This window comes from Ovis aries, chromosome 22 (genome assembly GCF_016772045.2).
Source record: "Ovis aries strain OAR_USU_Benz2616 breed Rambouillet chromosome 22, ARS-UI_Ramb_v3.0, whole genome shotgun sequence".
Classification (NCBI taxonomy): Eukaryota; Metazoa; Chordata; class Mammalia; order Artiodactyla; family Bovidae; genus Ovis; species Ovis aries.
In genome coordinates, this window is record NC_056075.1 from 41,014,109 (window position 1) to 41,039,346 (window position 25,238).

At 45.6% G+C, this 25,238-nt stretch overlaps 1 protein-coding gene across 28 annotated transcripts in view; it reads right to left on the bottom strand.

The window, feature by feature from the left end:
- The window catches only part of FGFR2 (fibroblast growth factor receptor 2), a 104,706-nt gene that overhangs the window by 27,785 nt on the left and 51,683 nt on the right, over positions 1 to 25,238 (bottom strand). For 9 of the 28 annotated variants that reach the window (XM_042238872.1, XM_060404519.1, XM_060404524.1 and 6 more), the window contains 3 exons: positions 9,231 to 9,421; positions 6,375 to 6,519; positions 4,119 to 4,315 (listed from right to left, as the gene is read on the bottom strand). In XM_042238872.1, the coding sequence (XP_042094806.1) occupies positions 4,119 to 4,315; positions 6,375 to 6,519; positions 9,231 to 9,421 (533 nt within the window). Of the gene's footprint in view, positions 1 to 4,111; positions 4,316 to 6,374; positions 6,520 to 7,968; positions 8,117 to 9,230; positions 9,422 to 25,238 lie in introns of all 28 variants that reach the window. The other 19 variants (XM_060404520.1, XM_060404516.1, XM_060404503.1 and 16 more) reach the window with 6 other exon arrangements.

Sequence of the window (25,238 nt, forward strand, 5' to 3'; positions counted from 1 at the left end):
CCCACATGCAAGGGCAAATTCCAGTTAAGCCATCCATGACCATCCAATTACCTACATGCTTTCTGGAACCAGCCACGTTCCATTAGACCACTTGAATGACCAAAATACAGAGAATGTTTCAAGATCACGCTGTTTAGCTGCTAGGCAGCAAATGAGCTTCTAGATGTGGGCCTGCCCTTCACAGAATTCAGTGGATTTCATAACACGGCCCCCAGAACTGGCTCCCGAACCACACATGCCATCTTTGTCCCATTCACAATGTCCCTGGGAATGTGTCCTTTGCTTCAAACATACTGTTATAAAACATGACCTCGACTGACCTTGATTTTTCTCTGGTTTTCGATCTATCTGTACCAGTAATCAAGAGGGTGAAATTAAAGTCTGGAGAAAGAAAAAAACAGCAACAACAACAAAACACAAAAAACCAACCCTGCTGCCCTGTGCTGAGATGCTGGTGGTGAGATAGCATGAGGTACATGCACGTGAGGGGTTATCTGCTGATGCAAGTGTATCTCCATCCCACCCTATGGAAGAGTCTGGCTCCTGAAAAAGAACCGGATGTGCTCACTGAGAAACCAACTCAACAAAGCCAGCAATGCTGCCTACCTCCTGAACAAACAGCTCACTTCCTTTCACACTTCTCCCCACCCCCACAGAACTAATGTGTACCACACATGAGAAGTACAGCCCACCCGGCAACTCAAGGATGTGTCAGGAAGACTTCCCAATAGCCACGCCGTCCACTAGCAGCCCTGGAGACCTGTACAAGAGCCAACAGGCTCGGGCAGAGGCCCCTCTCTGGGCTGGCTCTTGCTGGTCCCCTTGTCTGAGCCGCAGCTCAGAACACGGAAGGATCCCTGCCAAAGGAAATGGGGAGACGCCCTACACCACCCACCTCCCCCACCAAAAAGCTATTTCTCTTTCCCCAAACATCAGAATGCATAAGGAGCCTCAACAAACTCATGGTTACCAGGAAATGATCACAGGGAATTTCTTCTTTGGTACCAGAGAAAAATATTTTTGTGTCAAAAACAAAAACTCGTATGTTAGTCTTACACTGGTAAGTCCAGTACATATTAGTAAATGTCAACAAAAAAATTCACAATAGGATATAACAATTAAAAAAAAATCTGCTCTTGTTCTAAAAAGGGAGCAACGATGGATCTGGCGAGACGTGGTCTGTGCATGTCTGGGGAGGGGCAAGGATCAGGGCCAAGAAGATGAAATTCCAGGCACAGGCAGGACGGCAAGTGCCTAGGAAATGCTGAGGAACAGTCCATCCCCAAGACATCTAATTACAGCTCACCTGTCTCCAGGTAAAGGCATGCCTGGCATCCCTGTGGTATGCTCTCTGTCATCAACGTATCTGCAGGCCTTTCTGGGGCTTTTCATTCCAGCCACAGTCCAATAACCCTCTTTTATCCAGGTATCTGATAAGCATTCTTCCACCAAAGGGGCCATGCTTATTATGCACGAACGGCTCTTTGTGAAGAATCAGTGGGTCCCACATGTGCAGCTGAGATGTGTCAACATCCCCCCCAAATAAACGCCCAGAGATTTGTTTTTCCAGGGGACTGGTACCTGCCCACTTTCTGCTGCTTCTCTTAGACTATTTGACCCTACTGAAACACAAGGCCATTGCATCTCAAATGAAGGCCCCCAAATAACTGTGGAGCCATTGGCAAAGGCCACAGGCCATGTCTTTCATGAAACCTGTGTTAGACTAAGCACTTAGAAAATTAAGAAGGAAGGAGGGGTGGGAGGGATAAACAAGGAGGAAGAACTAGAATGCTGCCTTCAGTTACACACAGGGAAGGACAGGAAAAAGGACCAGCTTAGACTGAGACGGACAATGAAGAAACACCAGTCAGCCAGAGGGAAGTCAAGCACAAAGACCAGAGTTGAATCAAGGGGATTTTAAAGGCATCTGCTTCTTCTATATTAAATAAAAAGAAGAGCACTATAACAGCTGCAGAAAAAAGAGCATGATGAAATAATTACAGGACAATGGTCTAGCTACACCAAATTAAAGGTTTCTTCCAGAAGGTAGCATTTTTCCCTATTAAAAAAAATAATAATAGAGATGGGAATACCACTCCCTCTTTCAAGTCCCTAGAGTCAGGATCTCAAGATGGTAGCTGTAAAAATGGTCCAAATGGCTGTAAAAATGGTCCTGAGGGTCGGGGAGGGGTGGCCATACCACCCAAAGGTCACTGAAGGTACCGTCTTGAGACTGAACTCTCCCAGAGTCAGGCAAGTGGCCTCATCATCAGTTCCCTGGCCCCAAGAAAGATATGCTCGGTCGCTTCAGTCGTGTCCAACTCTTTGCGACCCCATGGACTGTAGCCCACCAGGCTCCTCTGTCCATGGAGTTCTCCAGGCAAGAACACTGGAATGGATTGCCATGCCCTCCTCCAGGGGATCTTCCCAACTCAGGTATCAGACCTGCATCTCCTGCATCGCAGGCAAATTCTTTGCCGATGAATCATCAGGGAAGCCCCGAGAAAGACAGTGTGCCACTTTAATAAAACAGCATTCTTGGAGGCAGGGGGAGCCAATGACATCTTTCTCCCCTGCCTCACCCTGCTGCCACTCTTAACACCATGTGGGCACTGTCCTACACTTGACACACACTCCAAATGCTACCCTCGGCCTCCACTTTTATTTTTTTAGCCTCCATTTAGAAAGACCTGCTTGAAACATAGATTCAAAGAAATCAACAAGGACCCATTCAGCCCAGAGTTCGGAGCTGGGCTGAGAACAGTCATATCTGTGCCAAAACCACTGCTGACCAACTGGTTCCTAATGTTTCCTAATGCCTTGTCCAGAAAATATCATTGCCACCTGCAGTCCCAGGAGGGGTAGGGCTGGGATTAATCCAGTTTCTCAGACTGCATTTCAGAATCATCTGAGGAGTTACTTAAGATGCAGATTCCTGGTCCTCTTCAAAACCTACTCAACCAGAATCTCTGGGGAGGCAACTAAGGAATCTGCAATTTTAACAAGCATCCTGTACACACTGAGTTAGACCCTGTGAGTTAGCCATTTTCCTTACTGTTTCAAAACTCATGCCTTTATTGGAACCAAGTACTAAATACTTTTGGAAACACTGCCTTCACACCTGCCTTCCCCTTCCATCTTCATGAGCACTTCCAGCCCCACCAGCTTTGCCCAGCTTTGGTTTAAGGCAGAGGTGTTGGCTCCAACTTGTCATATCTGCCCGAAGCAAAAGTAAACCCACCGGGAGGCACAGACGAGCAAAAAGGAACCAACAGGACTGAGGTTAACAAGCTCTAGAGTAACAACAACTAGCTGCCCGTTCAATATACAAATCATTCTGCCACCAAATCCACAGTCATGTTCATGTGAACACCGAATCATAACATATTATAGGCACGTGCGTTTGCGTGCTCAGTCATGCAACCCCATGGACTGCAGCCTGCCAGGTTCCTCCGTCCGTGGGATTTTCTTGGCAAGAACACTGGAGTGGGTTGCCATTTCCTCCTCCAGGGGAATCTTCCTGACTCAGGGATGGAACCTGCATCTCCTGCATTGCAGACAGGTTCTTTACCACTGAGCCACTGGGGGACTATAGGATTCTATTTTAAGAATCAGAGGTGAAAGCCAAATCCAGTTAAGACAGACCTCATGGGGTAGTAGTTCAGACACCTCCAGGTACAGGTTTCTGACCTTGACTTCAAAAAAAGTAAGTCCAAGAAAACCAGAATCCCTTCCTTTTCAACAGGCATTAGTCTATCACCAAAAGAAGCATTCGATCACAGGGACAAAGAGGGCTTATGCCACGCGCATTTGGTGAGTCCCACCAAACACACCACGGTGCTGCCTCTCGGGTTATTTCCAGTCCTGCAGATGAGCTCAGAGTCTCACACCATTGGGCTTTCTCACCCTCAGAACTAGACTCAGCTGACCTCACCAATACACCAGGACTTGACCTTCCAAGCTCCAGACACTGATTGGATGGATGCCCACCAAGAGGTCAGTGAGAACCACTGGCACAGGGATGCTCCCGAAAGTAGAAGCAGAGGAAGAGACCCAAGAGCTGGCTGGGTGTGGGGGAGTGGTAAAGTTCTTCAAACTCTTTATCTACTTTCTGTTACCTGTCTCCGCAGGGGGATACGCTTGGTCAGCTTGTGCACAGCCGGCTGGCTGCTGAAGTCCGGCTTCTTGGTCGTGTTCCTCATCCGGCACAAGATGACTGTCACCACCATGCAGGCGATGAAGAACACCCCTATGCAGTAAATGGCTATTTCCAGGTAGTCTGGGGAAGCTGGGATCTCCTTTTCTCTTACAGGAGCTGGATTGTAGATCACAGGAGAGGAACAGATAAGCAGGCCACAGAGTTAGGAGACTGCACTGATGCTTCCTGGCCTAACTACAGGAAATCAAAAAGCGACAATCATTCCCAAGGCAAGACGGGCCTCCCAGCAGCTCAGTGCTGCAGGAGGCATGGGCTCTGGGCCTGCCATGCACCTCTTCTAAACAGAAGTGAATAACTCTGGGCTCCTTGATTTACCACTGGGGCCCAGGTGGTCTCTTATCACTATCCTCAACAGACCTCCGGAATCCTGAGATCATGATGGATTGGCTGACACCAAGGTACGAGGGTCAGGTTACAAGGTCACATTCCGTTAAGACATTTGGGTAGGGTAGGACAGTCACCCACACCCACGACAAAAGGGCTGCCTTCTTCCTTGATGGTCTCTGATGCAAACCATTTAAAAAGTCTTAAATATGAATGATGCCCACTTTTGTCTCTAAAGGAACAGTGCCTCTGTCTTATTTGGGTGAGCTCTTCCAAAGGAAGATGTGACCAAGTCATGCCCAGATGAACACAGTCTCAAAGGAAACAAAAAAATGATTCGTCTACTGGGCTGGTCGGAAAAGGTTCAGATTTCTAAACATAGTCCAGTAGATTATTTAACTAAACAAACAAATGCTTTTAATAATAAAGACTGAATTGGTTATACTATAGAATCATTATGTCTAAATGATAAAAAGTATGTAACATTCTTTAATCAATAACCATTTAAATTTTTGTGTATCTGGTTATACTAAAGTCACAACTTGTAAAGAAAAAACAGAGATGATGTCACATATGAGGACACATAAAACCGCTTAAGTTAGAAACTCTTCCACTAACTTCCAATAATCTGCTCCCTCCTTGGTCCTCAATGATCAATCGACAAGCAGTGTATTTCCAAACAGTACTTTTCTCAAACTGCATTCTCAGTTACTGTGCTCGTACTATCAGGCAAATCGGTTAAGAAGTGCCAGTTGGGCACTCGCAAAATGCAGTACTGCAAGTAAAAGCAAGCTCAATACACGAGGCATCTCACCGCCTCAAAGCAAATACTCAGAGCGGATTCACAACCAAAGGAAAAAATGAATGCAATGGCATTATTTAAAGCTTATACATCTGAGTCAGAAAACTATTTGCAAGATAGTCAAAACTCTTAGCAGCACAGCACAAAATGAAATGATCAATTTATTTTTGCTAGATGTAAAATAAGCATGCAGGTAGGCACCAAACTCTAAAAATAAGGAATTAATAACTGGAGTGGAACATTATGGAACATTATGAGCTGGCAAACCATAGTCTATGCAGTTTCACAAAGGAAATAACAAAGAGACAGATGTATTAAAGAAGATAGTAGTTAAAACTTGACTAGGGTAGAGATGTCAGTTAAAAGATTTAGACAGCGGCAGTGTTTCGGCAAGAGGGCTTCAGTGATGTTGATTTCTCTGTAGGGTAGAAATAACATCAAGCCCGAGATGGCAAGAGCATGCTTTGCAGTAAAGGCCTAAGAGTCTGTTCCATTACATCATGCAGCAAGCCACCGATCCCCAAGTAGATAACACACTGCTTCTGAACACCCTACACACAGAGGTGTTTCTGCCCAGGAGCCTCAACATACACCCATCTATTTACGTCTCATTAAAAACAGAGAAGCGGAACCAAAAAAAATTCTTTTAAGTATATATGGGATTTTAACAAAATGGAATTTGAAATGAGAAAAATCACTTTGAATTTTACAGAGTGATTTCAACTTCTTCCTTAAAAGAAATCGGGATGGGTGAATTTACACAGTGACTCAATAACTCACTAAAAACATAAGATCTCTTGGGGTTTGGAGGGTAAAATTTCACTTGCTCATAAATAAATGCGCGGGTGGGATCTCATTGCAAGTGAATTTCCAAGGCAACTTTCTTATCCCGGGGGATAATTTTAAACATTTTGAAAAATCTTTATGTGAGGGGAAAAGGGACCATTCCTGAGAACAGAAGCTGTGTTAATTTCATAGCAATCAACCAAGAAGAGGGAAAAAACCATGGAGAGAAAGAGCAGTATATACCTGGCAGAACTGTCAACCATGCAGAGTGAAAGGATATCCCAATAGAATTACCCGCCAAGCACGTATATTCCCCAGCATCCTCAAAAGTTACATTCCGAATATAGAGAACCTCAATTTCTTTGTCCGTGGTATTAACACCGGCGGCCTAGAAAACAAGGAAAGCAAGAGAAAAGGCTAGACGACACAGGAATGATTGTGGAGGGGGCCATGGAACCACGAGGCATTGCACCGGGACCTCCAGCGGGTACCGGCCACCGGAAGATTCCAATCGCAGCCCATCCACAAAGCCCACAACCAAGAGACACTGAGCAACACGGAGCAGCTCACCTCCACAGGCCCATCACCACACCGGCTTCACCACCTAGACATACATGCATGCGATCAAAGGCATGGAAAAATCAACCCACAGAGATCCATTCTCTGGGTCTTTGCTTGCTTGCTTTGGATGGAGGAATGATTTTCCAAAAGTAGGGCACCCAGAAGTCCAAGCTGGGTTCTGGTCCTGTTGGCTGCAGACTCCCACCTTGAAAAAAGGATGGCTCTGTCTAAATTGTTGTATTGCAAGACAGCACACCGCAGGTAAGTCCAGGTGGATACTTGGCATAACCTTCCAGGCCTATGAGAACCACCAGGGTGGGGTTCTGTGTTGGTTACCAGGCTCTGGTTACTTTTATTCCTATACAACTATCTTGACATACATTGCATTAAAAGAAAATGGAAGAAAGCATGATATTGATAGCAAAGAAGCTGGGCTCTTTTTTTCTCTTTTTGCAACAAAAACATTTGCATGTGAATCATGACAAATTGGTGGCTCAGACAGTAAAGAATCTGCCTGCAATGTAGGAGACCCGGGTTCGATCCCTGGGTTAGGAAAATCCCCTGGAGAAGGGAATGGCTACCCACTCCAGTATTCTTGCCTGGATAATTCCACAGAGAAGCCTGGTGGACTACAGTGCGTGGTGTCGCAAAGAGTCAGACACGATAGACTCGTATCACTTTCATATGAAAAACTGAAAAAGGCAACCTACTGTCTTTAATAGCCATCAGCAGTACATCTATTCACTGAGATGGAATATCCTTGAACTTGAGATAACAAGGTCAAGGACAGTATAATGCAAGTATCAATTAGGTAACAGAGAAAACGGTGCTCTGCTGAACCAATGACATTGTGCCAATATTTCTCTAAAAATCTGGGGTTGAGGAGGTATCAAATTCTGCTGTTACGCAAATGCCACAAACACAAAACACAACAGGCACACCGGTGTGTGTGTGCAACAGTGCTGATGTGCAATAATGATGGGAGATATGCAGCCTGAACAAGATAAACCAGAAGGAACAACTCCAAAACTGGGTGGGAGGTGAAGGGCAATCTTCAAAAGAAATTAGAGCAAGCGCTTTGAACATGTGTGGGTATTTTTCCATGGCTGCTGGCATCCTACCAGCTGCATCACGGAAGAAAGATTATGATGAATATACCAAGACCACAGAATCACCCTATAAGCTGCTTGCAATCTCCCAAAGCACCAGGTCTTTTCAGCTTCTATATCCAGCCTTCTTAAAAAAAAAAAAAAAAAACAAACAAAAACGTTGTTACCTTGCTGTTTTGGCAGGACAGTGAGCCAGGCAGACTGGTTGGCCTGCCCTATATAATTGGAGACCTTACAAATATACTCCCCAGCATCCGCCTCAGTCACATTGAACAGAGCCAGCACTTCTGCATTGGAACTATTTATCCCCGAGTGCTGGAATAGACACAGGAGAACAATATAACGGCCAACCCGGAAGGACTTCACAAGGTCCCACCACCAACACACCACCAAAAAACCACCTCCATCTCATCTAAACAGCAGCATCAAAGGGCTGTGGGTTTAGAAGGAAGAAAAATAAGTCAACTGGTGGACAGTGGAAGTGACCCAGTGGAGAGCGGAGGGAGGGTGTGATCAATTCCCTCGAAGAAAGGGCCCGCAGTTCCCCAAGCTGAGCATCTCTTTCCTGCTTTTTGGATCCTGGGTGTTTATAGCTGGAGAGCACACTTCGGCGGTTTAATGTTCTGAGCTAAGCTACCTATGGTTCTACGGGAAGCCTGTTCTTCTTAAGGACATTCCCTATGAGCAACTCAATGTGGGAGACATGTCAGGCAGTGTGCTCAGAAGTATTTGTGCAGACTCAGCTACCGGTTGCTATCACCATCTTGAAGAGCAAGACAGATCTAAAAAATAAAGAGGCTGGTGCTATTAAAACTAGCTCTTGCAAGGAACCAAAGAAGAACTACATGGGGAAAGAAGGCTTCCTTGTTCTACATTTCACATGTACAGAAATACCTTCTCAAGTTTATCATCTAAACCACGTGTGAAAGAACTTCAAAGGTTATGGGATTTCTTTTAAAAGGAAAATCTAAATTGTTTCTAAAACGTGGCTACTAAAATCTGATCCTAACATCATATTAAGAGAAAACATCAGTGGAACAATAAACGTTGCTACAGCACCTAGAGTTTATAACGCTCTTTCCAGCTACTCCAATCCATTGATCTGCACAGCGCCCTGTGGGGGAGATACTATCACGATCCCCACTTTTATAGATGTGCAGTTAAGCCTAAGCATCTCATCTAAGATCTCTGGGCTGATAAACAGCTCAACTCTTCTGACTCCAACTGTAGCAGTCCTCCCACTGCCCCACAGCTCCCTTCTGAGATTTTATTAGCAAGCCTAATGATCTGCTAATTCTCAAACGCACTCTGTGCTGAACACATACGAGAGTCATCTTCTCTCAAATTCAAAAGGAAATCAATGAACCTGTGGCCAAACTCATCAGGGGAAGCCCAGTCGTGGGTATCTTTGGATTCAGAACTTGCTCACCTTCAGAACCTTGAGATAGGGCAGCCCGTCGGGCCCGTATTTACTGCCGTTCTTTTCCACATGTTTGATCCACTGGATATGGGGCTGGGCATCGCTGTACACTTTGCAGACAAACTCCACATCGCCTCCAACCACAGTGGAGGCATTTGCTGGCAGCCCAGCTTGGAGGATGGGCCGGTGTGGTGATCGCTCTGGTGGAGACACAGAAAGAAGGGGGAGCGGGGACGGGACACGGAGAGATGAACAAATAAGTCGTGTTGTCCAGAAGGCTGCTAGTGAACTCAAGCCAAAAAGGCCTCGAGTCTGCTGGCTGACTCTTTTGAAATAACACCATGGCCCGATGCATAACAAAAAACGACTTCAAAGGAGACGGCTGGAGCACGACCCTTGTAAAAAGAGTACTTATTTAGAGAGCTGAGAAAAGAACTTACTACATTCTCGAGTCATTGTTGTCCATGACCACCTAATGAACAGGAAGAAGATTTTATTTTGAGGATCTAAAAGACAAATGGTGAGGGAAAGAGTGTCTCTTCACTTATTCCATTTGGGACCATTTCAGACACTCACCTTGATCATCAGCTTAACATCTCAGGGACTAACTTTTGAGGTCACCCTGAATTCCAAAATGGCACCTATAGGCAGTGTCTCCCCGCACCTTTCTAAGATGCTCTGGGGAAGATTTACAGCCCTTGTTTTGAAAAGAAAATAAACTAAAATCTAAAGCCAAAAGTAACGAACAACTGGTTTCATCCCTTTGCTGTGGAATTCACTCCATTTGGTCATTCTTTGTCCCACGCCCTGTTCACCTCCCTGGTAAGTACTACGGGTCGCTGTGCGTCCCACCTAGACGCACAGGCCAACGCTCCTCAGCTTATTCAGATGTGGCACCAAAAGAAACACAAAGCAACACTGGTTCACAAATCCTGGCACCGTCTCAGACCGTCTTCAAGGAGGCCCCACAGTGGGTAAGCCAGCAATTACTTTCCACCCTCGCTTGTCTGCGTCTCTCTAGGGAAACTTTCCAGTTCAGGGGTGGTCTTTACAGAAACCCTGCAGAGGCAACCGCATCAAGATGCAGAACAACTACATAAGGTTCCTCAAGAATCAAGTAACAGACCAGCCTGCTGCACGATCTTGTCCACAAAGATAGTCCACATAATCACAAACGGACCAGAGCCTCCCTCCACAGCGGCTCGGTCAAGAGTCACACACAGAAAGAGTCCATGCACGAATATCACCCCATGCCCACCTACCTGCACGTACCTGCTCCTGTATCCCTCCCCACACTGTGGGTACCACTGCCTTTAACCTCCAGCCTAAAACATCACCAAGGGAAATGAGGACATCCCAACCAGCCCGATAAACCAAAGATGTCTCCATACCACACCTGAGCATCCCCAAGCATCACACTAGAAACAGCAAATTAGAACGACAGCTATCTAAGCCTTTCTATATGGGGCTTTCAGATTAAAATGTCATTTAGTGGAATTTGTTGGACAGGAGCCAGACCATGTGCAAATTGATTTTACTGCGTAAGCCTGTGGCTGGCCTTTAAAAACTTAAAAAAGAAAAGAAAAAGTGCTAGCAGTTACTCTTTAGCCCATTTCATTCTAGCATCTTCCATCAATTCACAAACACCTTTATTTTTACATTAAAAAGATAGGGTTGCAGAGCCCAAAGAAGGCATTCATGTGCCACGGTTTCACCCACATGGGCTAAGCAAAAGAGCCCAGAAGTCGAGGCTCCTAGTCATGGGGGCAGAAAATCTCAAAACTGGAATCCTTTCAAGCATCACTAGAAACACTCACTGCTCAGCTAAGACGCCATCCCAGTGATGGGCCACTGTGAGCCTCCTGGTCAGGCCTGATGGCCAGGTGGATGCAGCGGGGACCCGCCAGAAGCCAGCAGGGACAGTGCTTTGGTTCAACCCCAGCTCACCCCACGCACGTGAAAAGAACAGAGTTAAGTCCACACACACTCTCCCCACCAGGCCTCCTCCTAAGAGACTTAACAGCCCAAGGGGCGCTGGACACTGCCGGCTGAGCTCACAAAACAGGCTCCTTTGCACCTATCAAATACTGAGGCACTTTACTCCTTCCCGCAGAGAAATGAATGTTAGGTATCAGTTCCTTCTCCGGCTCAGTTTTCCAGTTTTGCGTGTGTGTGTTTGCGTGTTCAAAAGATAAATATTTACAGTGGACCTAAATATTTATTCTTAGAAACAAAGGCACTATAAAATCGTAAATGTCATAAGCCAGATCAACTGAATTTCAAACCAAGTCCCCTTTCTTCAACATGCTTGTTTCTCATAAATCGTTTCACAAGCAAACATTGTGCGTGTAATACCAAATAATGATGCCGTGAACAATGAGGGCTTTCATACGGCACGGCAGCCCTGGTCTGCGCCAGCCTTCAGCAGAGAACTTCATCACTGGGGCAACACTGGCAGGGCCCACGATGGAGCTGCAGTCTTGTTTTACTTGTGGTCAACGTGCTGCTCTGCTCCAGTTATTAAGTTATTCCATTGCTATCCGGACTATGTTCACCCAAAAAAAGAAAAAAAAAAAAGCACCATCTTCCCAATGGTTTCATGTTATTGCATTTGCAAATTACAGCATACCAAACGTTACCGCTTACAGTGGTGAATTCATCCTTTCAAATTTTCTCACCTTATACAAAATAACCTCTGAGCCACCCCCTCTCCCCCTCGGCCCTTTCTCACTTTGGGTACAAAAACTGCAAGCTGGATCGCTCTGTAATCGAAACCTTACACCGCCTTCCAAAACTTATTACAGCTGCCTTCAGTATAAAATGAAACCTTAGAGAATGTTATTTAAAATGTTTTTAAAAAGTCAGTAGGCCTCATGTTTCGTTTCTCCACATCAGGCTTTGATTTCCTTTGCAACCTTATTCTCTGCCCTTAAACAAGTCGGAGAATGAGGCCTGAAGCATCTTGGAAGAGATCCCAGGATGCCAGGCTCTGCCAAGAACGGCGTTCCCCTTTCTCAGATCCTTCAGCAACCACTCTTCCCTTGAGTCCATCAGACCCCCAAGAACGGGGATCACTAGTGAGAGGATGACAGCGCCCGGACTCCCGTTCTAACTTCTGAAAAACTGGGGTGAGCATGGGGTGCAGATAGCAGGTAGAAGAGCAGGCTGGGGGGCAGCCCCAGGAAGCGGGCAGTCCCTCTAAGGCCCAGGCCAGCAGGCACTAGGAAAGCAGGACAAAGCCAGGGCCAGGAAAATGGGCATGAAGCCCCTCCAAGAGCAAACGTGCTCTCCTCAGCCCTGGGGGTACACCAATGCCCTTGGGTCTACAACTCTTGAGGGGGGCAGCAAGCTGATACAAAAGAATTTGTTGTTGTTCAGTTGCTAAATCGTGTCCGACTCTTTGCAACCCCATGGACTGTGTGGTCCGCCAGGCTCCTCTGTCCATGGGATTTCCCAGGCAAGAATAGTGGAGCGGGTTGCCATTTCCTCCTCCCAGGGACCTGCCTGGACCAGGGATCGATCCCACGTGTCCCGCATTGGCAGACGGAATTCTTTACCACTAAGCCACCAGGGAAGCCCATAAAAAGAATCAGTCAGTGAATTCTCTCTGGATGAGAGAATTAAACCTAGAGCTGGCCCATCTCCTGTTCTGTAATCACAGAAGTCATATCTCCTCTACCAGGAAGGATTTCCTTTTAGGCAGCATGTTTAACGCACAGATATTATAGAAACCAGATTTTGCTCTTTATAAGGGGAGCGATATATGTGTACAGAAAAGCCAACAGGCATCTCATATCTGTGTTTTTACTGAAATGTTTAAAAATACATATTCTGAGTTCAGCAGGTTACTGATGTACAGTGCATGGGCCGGAAGGAAGATGAGCACCCTTACAGTAGAGATTCTGAGGTCCCTGCATAAGCTCCAAATTTAGACAGAATGGAAGGCAGTCCAAAGGGTGTGGCTGCGGCCGATGGGACAGTTGGCTGCCTTGCTGGAATGAGGTTCCACCAAATAAACGTGTAGTAAGCACAGCCTGGAGTACTTTAAAAAACACATTCTCCCCCCCCCCCCCCCCCCCCCCGGATTCTCCCTTTGTCAAGTACTCCAAAAGAGTCAACTTTACCAAAGCAGAAGGCCCAGCTGCTAAGAGTCTCAATTTTGAGACAGGCTCTCTCAAATCCTACTCTGGAGCTGGGACCAAGGCTACAGGAAGAAAATAGCCTGTTTCATTCCAAGGGGTAATTATTGAGAAGGAGAGAGAGAAAATACCTGAGTGACAAAGAATAAATCTTTGTTAATTGACCATTTGAAACTTTATAACATGCCCGTCCCTCCTCTGGACATAATAACATGTTTGCTCGTAAGAGATCTACAACTTTTGCTCTAACATAGCAAAGGCCATAAAAAACGTCCACTGGGCAGAGAGGCCTCCTGTCCATGGGCTCCGTAAATACACATCCCCAGGATCAGGAGGAGAACCAGCTTCTTAAATTACACCTATAAATTAATCAAGCCCGGAGTCGCCGGTTTCCCAGCACACACTGGTCTTCTAAGTATTTCTCCACAAAGTTCAGCAGCGCTTGCCACAAAGAACCATTTCAAAGCCACACTCTCTGGCAGCAAAACACCAAGAGATTCCAATCACGGTGCGTACCCAGGACCGATCTGGAAAGAGTGAGCCTCCTCCTTCTCGGGCACCCATTCATTTCAGGAACGTGAAGAACCCTGCCTGCCCTGTCTTTAAATTAAAATCAAAATTGAATTACCCCTCCTCTGAAATGGCAGTTTCTTAGCAACTCCAAGGGGTTGAATAGGGAAAGAACATTCTGCAATTTGGAGGACATGTGAAAACAACTGAGAATTCTTGCTCCTAAAGCCTAGCCTCGCTTTTTTTCTCAAGAGTAGGCGGTGGTGGCTTTTGTTGCGTAAAAAAGAAAAAACCAGAACAACACCAACAAAAAAAAAAAACGCACTAAACCAGTTAGCATGAGGCCTGGTTATTAGGAGAGCCGATCAAAAGCCTCTGATGTCTGAGGAGCCCAAGAACCTGCTAAAGACCTCACGCGAATTACAATTAGTAGAATGAGTTCATTGCCTTCTCAAGACTCTGCTGAATGCCCTCTAACCAGCCAGGCTACATCTAACTAGGTTCTGGGTTTTCTTTTCCCTAAGCTTCCTCCGGCATCTAGAGACTGGCACGAAAGGAGGTCAGAACCAAAAAGTAATCTGGAGGAAAAGGGACGGTTAGGACACAGGATGAGAAGGAGTGCTGCTCTCTCAGAAATAGTCAATGCATCTGTAGCCAGGATTTTGCTTGTCATCTTCCAGAAAGGACTGGGGGATGCTAAGTACCAGAAATTACTTTAAAAAAAAAAAAAGGAAAAATGCATCTTGGTGGAAGGTGACTAGTTTGCTGCTCCCTTTCCATTCTACATGTAGCCTCATCTTCCTCCTGCTTGGATATCTGATTCTGGGGGTTCTAGACGAAGTGGCCTGGGGAGCCAACTTCCTCCAAAACATACGTGTGTCTCTGCAGAGAGAGCAAAGTCTGGGGAGCAAGCCGGTTTGGGAAAAGTCAAAATGTTCTCCCCAGCACTGAGGTTCCTCGGTGACTTAGGGAGGCTGCACTATGTGAAATGCTAGAAGCAAAACACCACTAATTCCTTTGTGCTTGCTCGATGAGGTGGAGATGCAGGGTGAAGCGCTGGCCGAGGCTGGATGCACTGGGAAGCCCAAAGCAGGCGGAGGCATGGTGCCTTCCCTAATTAATGTCATAGACGGTATTATTTGGCTTCGAGTTGAGTGGCTTCTACCAGCTGGGTGTCAATTTAAGTCTTCTCGGGCAAATTACGGGAGCAGGGCCATGTGCTATTTACACCCCAAATGTTTATGATACCCTGATCTCTGTGTCTTCAAAGAGTTAAACTGGATGTGAAACTGCTTTGGCAGCCACAAAGGTATGCCAATTTTAGGTTCAAACATGCCCTTTCGTTTGTGAAAAGGCTTTGGGACGATGAAAAAGATGGAGAGCGGTACAGTAACGACTCTATTTAATGCCGCTGTATCCTCAGAAACGGCTGAAATGGCACACTTCATGTTGTGTATATTTTACCTTAATTTTTTTTTTTAAAGAAATATGGCAGAGGTGGCAATCTCAGGGTGAGATCTAGTCCCAGGGATCCTGGAAAAGCCGCCTTCTCAATTAGTTAAGCATGTTTATCTTGTCCAGTTGACTAAATGAAGGCTTTCCTCTCACCAGGCACAAGGTCCCCTGCCTGTATTGTGCTTAGTTTTCAGGCTGATGCAAAACTCAGACGTCAGTCCCTCCTGAGGAGCTGGGGTAAACACAGCTGAGCACAGTCATGCTGGGGAGCTCCATCACTGAGCCTCAGCACCCCACCACTTGCTAGAGCCCATGCAACATCTTTCAGGAATACAAGGTTATCAGCTGCTGTCTGCAGAGCTGGCTTCCCTTCATGGGAAGAGGATGTTGGAAATGTTTAAATCCAGGACCAAAATATACTTTCTTATTACACAGGTGGAACTCTGATTTAGATTTTTTCCCCCAAAATGATTTACAAAAAAGCTAAAAAAAAAAAAAAAAGAAAGAAAGAAAGAAAGAAAGAAAGAAAAACCAAACCATGGGGGAGTCCCCAAAGACAGCAGTGCTCAGAATGAAGCTGTTTAGGATGAAGATGTTGGTATCCAAAAAGATCCAGTGAATCTATGTCTAGAAATAGGCCCTAGAAAAATAATAACCCAGGTGGCCAACAAACAGATGTGAGCAAAGTTTGTCAGTGGAGCCTCTCTTGTAACTGGAAAGCAAAAGATGAACATAAGTTAAATACTCAGCAAAAGGGGACGATTAGATCAATTATGTCCACAACAGACAATATACAGACCACTAGAAAGACTGAAGCAAAAAGCTATGCACAGACATGGAAAGATGTCCACAGTAATAATGTTGATGGTTTTATCAACTTTCACCATTAAAAAACCTGATTTCAAGAGGAAGTCCAGAAAAACCTATCATGCTCATCTCAGATGCCTGACTCCTGGGGCTGTTCAAGCAGAAGCAAAAGCTTTCAGCCCATCTGAGCAAACAAGAAATGCCTCCCTTTGGTAACAAACCACAGGAGAAGTTTGACATTAAAACCTCATTTGTTTTTTTAGAGGCAAACTCAGGCCCTGAAAATAAAAGTGATTCTAGAGAATAGTTCCTTGCTCATAAGCAGCAGCATCTAAAGAGAAGCTTCAAAATAGTCACCCAGATCACAAAAGGCTCCAATCTGAATTCTTCTCTTTTCACCATCCAAGCCAGATGAGAGACCTCAGGCCAGCCCTGCGCACTGCCCACCGATCACTCAGTAATAGTTCACACTCAAGGTGGTTTTGTTTCGGTTGGCCAAAACGTAAAAATTTAAAGGACTAAATCCTTCATCTTTCAGTCTTAGTCCAGAATGTATACTGAACCAAACAAAGTGACGAATTCCTTTTCTAAGTAAAGCACAACTTTCAAAAAGATTCCTCCAAAACAATATCTAATGCTTATCTGTAAAAACAGCACTTTCATGCGGAGACAATAGACACTATGTCTGGGGCACCTTCTGACCTGTGATTTGCACACTGATTTGGGATGGACAGAATTCCTGTAGGCTTTGTTTGAGAGAATTCTCTATGTGGGAGTCTCTGAGAGAAAGAAAAAGGAGTTCTGCCAAGATCCAGGAAGCTCCATTTCTATTTTATCACCTCACTGTGGCAGTTTGGGGGGGTTTGCACTGTGACCTGACCTGACAGCCCCAAGAGGCCAAAGCACATGTTCCATTCAACCGACTGTCCCAAACACCCTCTAGGCCAAGCACCAGATGCCCCACAGATACAGGATTAATCATTACTATACAATCAATAGACATGACCCCTGTGCAATGATCTTTCCCTCCAGACCAAGGCAATGATGTTCTTAACGCCACATCTCTCTCTTCTCAGGAGGAGGAACAGAAAAACTTCCCCACAGAAATACTAACACCCTCCCTTCAGCCTTTTCTTCTCCACTTCCCACCTGCATCTGATCTCCTTATGGTGAAAGACAGTGTCGGTAACTCAAGATGCCACCTTTCCAATTCAAACCTGCTCTTGAAGTTGGGAGCACATCCTTATTATGATAGGTCCTTTCTGCCCTAGCTTCCTCTGACTATGAAAAGAAACCAAACACAAGACTCGTTTGCAACAACGGGGTGCTCTAAGGGTGGGGGAATTCATAAATGCATTCTGGTAGAACTACTGTTTCAAAGGGGAAGGATTTGTTGGCGTTTCCACATTCATCTCAATGAGAATAGGCATAATACAACCCAACAGAGGTCTTCTGTTTAAAAAGGTGATCGGTAATTGAAGCTGTGTGAGCTTAGAGAGAAACTAGGAAGATTCCTTACATTAGAATTTGCAGTTCAGTGTTCTTGCCGGGACAATTCCATGGACACAGGAGTCTAGTGGGCTACAGTCCACGGGGTTGCAAAGAATTGGACACAACTGGGCATGCAGGCATGCACACACGTAATGTTAAGAATCACAAACCCTCAAATATAAGTAACTCCGACTGTTTCTTATTATTTCAACTCAGCACATACTGATCAAAATCTTGCTGAGTCCTAGTTCAATTACTAGGCACCCTGACCGCCACTGATGAATTTACATCTTCATGCCATGCTTACTTGCCCACACTCTGATAGCAGCAAGCTTTCTCTCTGCCCTCTGCCCCCACCTGAATCATTTCCAGCTATGGTAAAGAGACCCTCTTACAAAATGCTGTAAGTCATACACTTATCTTTAACACGTCTACATCCTCTTTGCCCACATCATAGACTCAATGCCAAAGAACAGACAGGAGATCAAATATTAGCCCTCTCCCCAGCCACCTCTCAGCCAGGCCCCCTGCCAGAATAAAAAACAATCAATAATGCTTCCTTCTTCAACCCTGGGGCAGAGGGCAACTGATGGGTTGCAGAGAACATGGCAAATATGCTGATATGGCAAAGTTCTAACATGTCCCATCCTGGCCAGCATGTGCCTGCTCCAACCCCAGGAGCTGGCAGCCATGGGTACCACCTGCTCTCAGTGCCTGGAAGGAGTCACCTCGACTTGGTGTTAGTCCTGCAGGAAGCACTTTCTGCTGGTCAGTATATCCGGGGCTAAAAACACCCACTGGCCAGCTTTTACCCCTGGAATACCTGTTATGAAATAGGTATGAAAACCCACTCTGTAGCAACCAGAAAGCTTGTTAAACAGTAGCTACTGAAGGAAGTTTTGAAATCTCTGTCCTGAAGGAAAGGAGAGGACCAATCACTTCTTTAGCCAGGGCTGGGCTGAGTGTGCATGTCTCAGCTTAGAGCTGTGAAAGAAGGTGTGGGACCCCCTAATGATAGGACTAGCAATCACATGGGTCCCATTATTTAAAAGCACCACCCACCTACTGCACCTTCCCAATGGTGCTATAGGAAAAGCGTATCATCACCCCCATTTTACAGATGAGAAAACCGAGGTTCAGAAGTTCCATGACTTTCAAGGCCACAGAGCTAGCAGAGGAGGCAACAGAATTTGAATCACTCACTCACGTAATTCCCACAAGAACTTCCAGAAGTGCTACCCAGCAAGGAGTGGAGACCCCTGAGCGTTGCTGTGACAGCAAGGTTAGGAAGAGGAGGAGGAATTGGCTGCTGAAGCCACAAAAACAGTGAGACTTTGCTTCCTACTCAATCCCCACTTGAGCTCCAAGATTCCATGTCAGTGTTAACAGGCCCACTTAGGAATGCACCACTGTGACCTATTCCCTGGCATGGCATCTTCATCCATCATCAATAGAGGGGCCTTCTGCCCCCCTCCAGCTAGATTTCACAACGTTGAGCTGGCACACAAAACCAGCATCAGGAGAAACACCAAGTCTTAAACTTAGAACAAGAAATGGGAAAGAATTCATTGGCAGCAAAATCATGAATATGGAAAATCAAATGAGGTCTGGCCAGGAAGCTTCTAGGTCAAGATGCTTCAAGTTAAGAACCCCAAGGGGCTCTGTGGAGCCGAGGGCTGGCAAGCGCCAGGGAAATGCACAAGAGCTGTAAGCTGGAAGGCGAGAGTCAGGTGTCGGGAGCATTTAAATCTCCAGTACACAGTGTTGCGTCGTTTCATGCTGCCTGTGCCGTGGCTGCCTCATCACACAGAAATACAAAAGCAGCCTCCAGGAGCCACCGCGCGATGGAAGCCAGGACACAGAAGGGTCTTTCGTAAGGAGCAAGTGGCTGGGAATGATCCTAATTTTGAAAGCCTCAGTAATAAGCCAAAAAGTGAAAGTCACTCAGTCATGTCTGACTCTTTGCGGGCCCATGGTCTGTATAAACCATGGAATTCTCCAGGCCAGAATACTGCAGCGGGTAGCCTATCCCTTCTCCAGCTGATCATCCGGACCCAGGAATCAAACCAGGGTCTCCTGCATTGCAAGGGGATTCTTTATCAACTGAACTATCAGGGAAGCCTGATCCAGCCAGTTAATTAACACACTACAACACCATTTCTTCTTTTTTCTTCAAGCCTACTTTGTTCCAGTAGCCCCCTCTCGTCACCAAAAGAAAGGCCCACTGCCCTGCAGAAGTGTGGTTTCAGGGGCTCTGACTTGTCCCAGTCTCCTTCCTATGGCCCAGGGATCACACAGGGTCCTTTGTCTTCCTAGGACGGGGCTGCCCCAAGCAATGAACAACTGCCATGACTTCTCCCATGAGCACAGGCTGCCAAGCGCTCCACACCAGGTGCCAGCCCCTTAGTCAGGCCTATCAGCCAGCGTTCAAAGTAACAGACTTCATTCCTTCGCAACACACACCTGAGGGACAGGCAGCACTGCGATGGGTTCCTTCCTGCTTTCAGGCTGAGTTACAGCGGATTGATGCCGAGGGCCGGTGGACAGCGCCATCGTGATCTGCCACTGAGCACATCGGGCCTGGTGAAGGGGACTGAGTGATTCCCTCACAGCCAGAAGGGACACCTGGCCCCTGAATGGCTCCCAACCGTCCACCAAGACACTGTCTGCTGCTTACAGCTCTTGCCCGGGGAGGATGAATCTCTGGAAAGCCGATTCACAGGAGGTACGGCTGGCCTCTGCAAATCCAGAGGACATGTTCCCACCTCTGCTGTCTGTGGGTTTCCCTGGTGGTTCAGACAGCAAAGAATCTGCCTGCAATGCAGGAGACCTGGAAGATCCCCTAGAGAAGGGAATGGCAACCCACTCCAGTATTCTTGCCCAGAAATTCCACCGACAGAGAAGCCTGGGGGACTGCAGTCTCCTGGGGTTGCAAAGAGTCAAACATGACTGAGAGACTAACACTGCTACACATTACCAACCCCCCTGCCAAATACCCAAGGCCAGGAGCAAAGCTCACAAGTTACCCGCTGGTCTCTGGGAATACAAAACTGGACAGCAAAAGGACAGAAAGCTCATAAATCAAAGCCAAAGAAAGGGTCTTTATGAGTAAGAAGGAGCAACTGGTCTTCTGAATACTTCCCTTGCTCCCTCTCTCTCTCTCACTTTTTGGGGGTTTTGGCAACAAAGAGCTGAACATGGGGTTCACCTTTCTCGAGCCTGACTGCAGCAGCTGCTGATCTACACCACAGTAATCTTGAAACAGAGACATCAGTGAGGGTGCAGGCAGCATTAATCTAGGATTTGAGAAGACCCAGCTCTGGAGTTCCTTTGAGATCTTGGCAAAATGACTTACCCACTTGGAACTGGGATTTCCCCGACAGTAAAATGGGGTGAGAGGTGGAAGTGGAAGTACGAGACCAATTTGATAAACTCAAAGCTCTCAAAACTCTACAACCTTTTTCTGCAAGCTCAAGCAACTATCTCATTCCTGGGGCAGCCTCAACAACACCTTTAACCAAAGGTGGACACCTCAGCAGGATAAGTGACTGCCAGCCATTGGCCAGTTTCATTGGTCCCAACGTGCCATCCAGTTTGTTCAATAAGACTTCCGATTGATTCAATAAAAGCCATTTAGGATGTCTTCTGATTCTCAAAGGAGTTTCTGGTTTGGCAAAAAAAGCAAGCAGTATTTGTTGCTAGCCACCTAGGTATCCACTGGGTGTTTTCATCTGTTAGGCCAACGAATTTCTCAAAGCACCAAACTGGGTTGAACTGTGGTCCCAGAAAAGATAAGCCCACATCTTAACCCCAGGAATCTGTGACCGTGACCTTATTTGGAAATAAGGTCTTTGTGATTAAGTTAAGGATCTCAAGAGGAGATCATCGTGGATTGAAGATGAGCCCCAAATGCATTGACTGGTGTCCTTAAGAGAGAAAAGGCAGAAGGCGATTTGAGAAAACACAGAAAGGAAGGCCATGGGAAGACAGAGCCAGAGTGGCGTGATGTGTCCACAAGCCAAGACCCCCACAGCCACCAGAAGCTGGGACAGAGACATGGGTGAACTCATCCTCGGAGTCCCCAGAAGGAACCAACCCTGTGGGCACCCTGACTTCAGAATCTACAAGAGAATACATTCCTATTGTTTTAAGCCATCTGGGGGCTTCCCAGGTGGCTCAGTGGTAAAGAATCCACCTGCCAGTTTGGTGCTTTGAGAAATTCGTTGGCCTAAGCCATCCAGGCTATGATGTGTTACCGCAGCCCCCAGGAAACTGAAAGCCCAACACAGGGATGAGGCAGGCATCACCTCTGAGCAGCTCAGAGCAGCCACGTCACTCGTCCCAGGTTGCTCGGTCCCCAGTGTGCGGGCAGACAGACCCGCTATGCTCACAACACCAGGCTGCATTTATCTAACATCAGTGGGTCTCGGCACCTTCATTCTCAGACACAAGAAGGGTGGGACCAAAAATTAAATGGCTTCTCCCAGGTTGCAGCTTCTTTCTTGGTGGCAGGGCCCCGGGCAGGACCCAGCACTTCAGCCTCATTCACAGATGAACGATGGCAAACACTTGCCAACTCCCGGAGCCAGGTCTTTTAAAGAGAGCCCATTTTATTATCAGCACAATTACCGAGATGTGGAGCTTCACACTAATTTTCCCTTGCAAGTAAATGGCTGAAAAGTAATGGTGTCAATTTTAATGAGGATCAAGCGAGGTTCTTAAAAGGGCTCCCATAAACCAAAGCATCTCCCTCACACACAACAATGGCTTGCTGTTTAATTCCAGAACACAAGAATGTCACTTAAATTACACGGCTTCTACATGAAAATGCTTATGGGAATGCCTTTCCAAGGAAGAATTTCAATAAACAGATCTCACCCAGTTTGATGCATCGTCATATCTAAACTGCAAGCCTATGTCTCATAGCAACAAAAATAAAGCCTCAGAGAACGTGCACTGCGACAGGACTTCACTTTCTCTGGGAAAGAGTCTCTGAACTTCTGTGAAACGGAGATGTAGCTGAGAGGCTGCTATGAAGCGGCAGTATATTAAGCTTGGACCTGCGGGCCACCAGAAATTCAGCGTTTGTGCCTGAATCCTTTTTGTTTCCACTCGCCGAGATGTTCAGAACGATTCCTCTGCCAGCCCTGTAAGTCTGCCTGAGACCCTTCAGCTGACTCAATTCTTATTTTATTACCACTTCTCAGAGCAATTACTAGGGTTTTTGAGCAAAAATGAGAGTATTTCACACCTCCATCTTTCCTGAAAATGTCTTAGACTCTACTGACTTTTGGCTTCTATTTATAAAGAAGGTTCAAGGCTTGGAAAATTATTGGGCTTGAGCTTTCATGGATATTCCCAACCAGCATTGTGTCATTATTGGCCCACGTTTAGCTGGGCGAGCTCCCAAATTTGTGACATAATCAGGCCTTTCTCTGCATTACTCCATACACTCTACGCTCTCTCCACATTACACCACTGAATCATACGCTCTTTTCAACAAGACTGATTGCCAGGGGATTAACATTAGACAGCACAATTCCATTATTCAGCAGCCCAATTCAAATCCAACCCTAAATGCTAAGAGAGATTTCAGGGCTTCACAGAGATGAGCTGCCAGAAAGCTGAAAGGGGAGGTGGGGTGAGGGGCTTTTGAATGTTTTACATAACAACTCAACCTAAAACCTACTACATAAGCAAGAGCCCCGTGGCTGAAGTGGCCGAGATATGACTCCTAATTCCTGGAATGGCCCCAACCAATTTTAATGAACAATTTGTAGACCTCTGCAAAGCCAGGATCCCCAAAGACGGCTACGGCACGATGATTTTATTCCCATAATAAATTACTTATTTTCAAAATTAAGTATTTAGAACTTTTAGCCCCAAACCTTTCTTTCTTGAAATAGAAACACTTGCATGTCAAATTCAGGATGAGTCAGACCCAAAGTGAAATACAAGTTGTATGTTCTTTGATCAACAGACTTATGGTACATCAGTGCCAAGATAAATGCTAACTTTCTTCTGATATTTGGGTGTTACTTCTCTTTGTGTTTCTTTGGTAAAATACCTGTCCACGGTGATTCCCACTAAGAAACATTCCACAAATATCTTTGTAAGAAAAGAGAGTATAAAACTCAGACTTTTATGAGTATCTATAGAATTCACCAAATGCAAAATCCTTTCAAATTTCACATTAAGGATTCTGAATAATAAAATGTTACTTTTTTTCCACTGAATACTCACAAATGGAAATTTTAAAAAGACTATATCATACTTTTTAAAGCAGGGTTTCTTAAGAATTTAATTTAACCTGCTAGAAAATTAAAATGGTTTTCTATTTAATTTTCAATTAACCTAAAACTTCAAGTAACCAAATCTATGTAATTTGGTTAGCCAAACTTTTGCAAGGTTTCTTAATGTCTCTTTGGGCAATTCAAATATCTATGGGTGGCGGGGTGGGGGGTGGAATTTCCCTGGTGGTCCAGTGGTTAAGACTCCACACTGCCAAAGCAGGGGGTGTGGGTTTGATCCCTGGTTAGGCAACTAAGATCTTGCATGCCATACATAAAGCGTGGCCAAAATATTTAAAAATGTATATATTTATCTATGGGGTCTCTCTCCTCAAGGAGTTTATATTTTATTGAAGGAGAAGAAATGCCCACATGTAAAGTAATACTAGGGTCTCATGCCCAGGAAATGATGGAGGAAGGCCTTTGTTTATGGATACACAGTGGGTGGGCATGAGTTTGTGGGGTTACAAAGGGTCACATCAAGGCAAACTGAACCAAGGTAAGCTTTGACCCTGAGACCTTAGCAGGAACAACCTGGCATACGGAGATGTGCAAACTGATTAGGTTCCCCACAGCAAGGACTCAAGGCCAAGTGGCCACTTTGAGAGTCAGGGTAGATGGCAACAAGAAAAGACGGCTTCCACAAAAGAAAAGGCCTCAACCCATCATCGCAAAACAAGAAGACATGTCCTTGGTGTAAGTTTATCAATCCTCTAACAACACAGCAAAACACCCTTTCTTCATCAATGACAACAAAACCCATCATAATAGACCAGACTTGAGAAGAAATTTGAGTTTCCAGGACAACAAGCTATGTGGTCTTCAGATATTTCATTAAAAATAGCTTAATTCTCTAAGCATTTAAAGTATTCCATCAGCCCATTAAAACAGTTCTCTTTTCACAGAAGAAATAGGTTCTAGGAATGGATGTTGAACTTGTGGTGTCTAACAACTTTCTTCTGATGGAACTGAATGGCTCCTTGATGTTAACCTTCCTCCAGCCAGCTATAAGCTCAGTCATTATAATACCTTTTCCTTTACTCTTCAGCCAGCATTATACAGTTGACCTTCTTTCAAAAACAATGTTCCCCCATGGCCTAACTGGACCCATTCTCTACACATGCTAACATTTTTTTTTTTTTTTTTCAGAGAAATCTCAGCTTCCAGAACATCAGCACATTTCACATCACATCCACTTCACACAAGAGGATGCTTGGGAGCCAAGGGGACCACAATAAACACATGTAACTCAGCTAATCAGGAAACAGAACACATGTCCAACGACAGAAGCATCCTTCTCAGATGACTGTATTTAGAAAGAATGA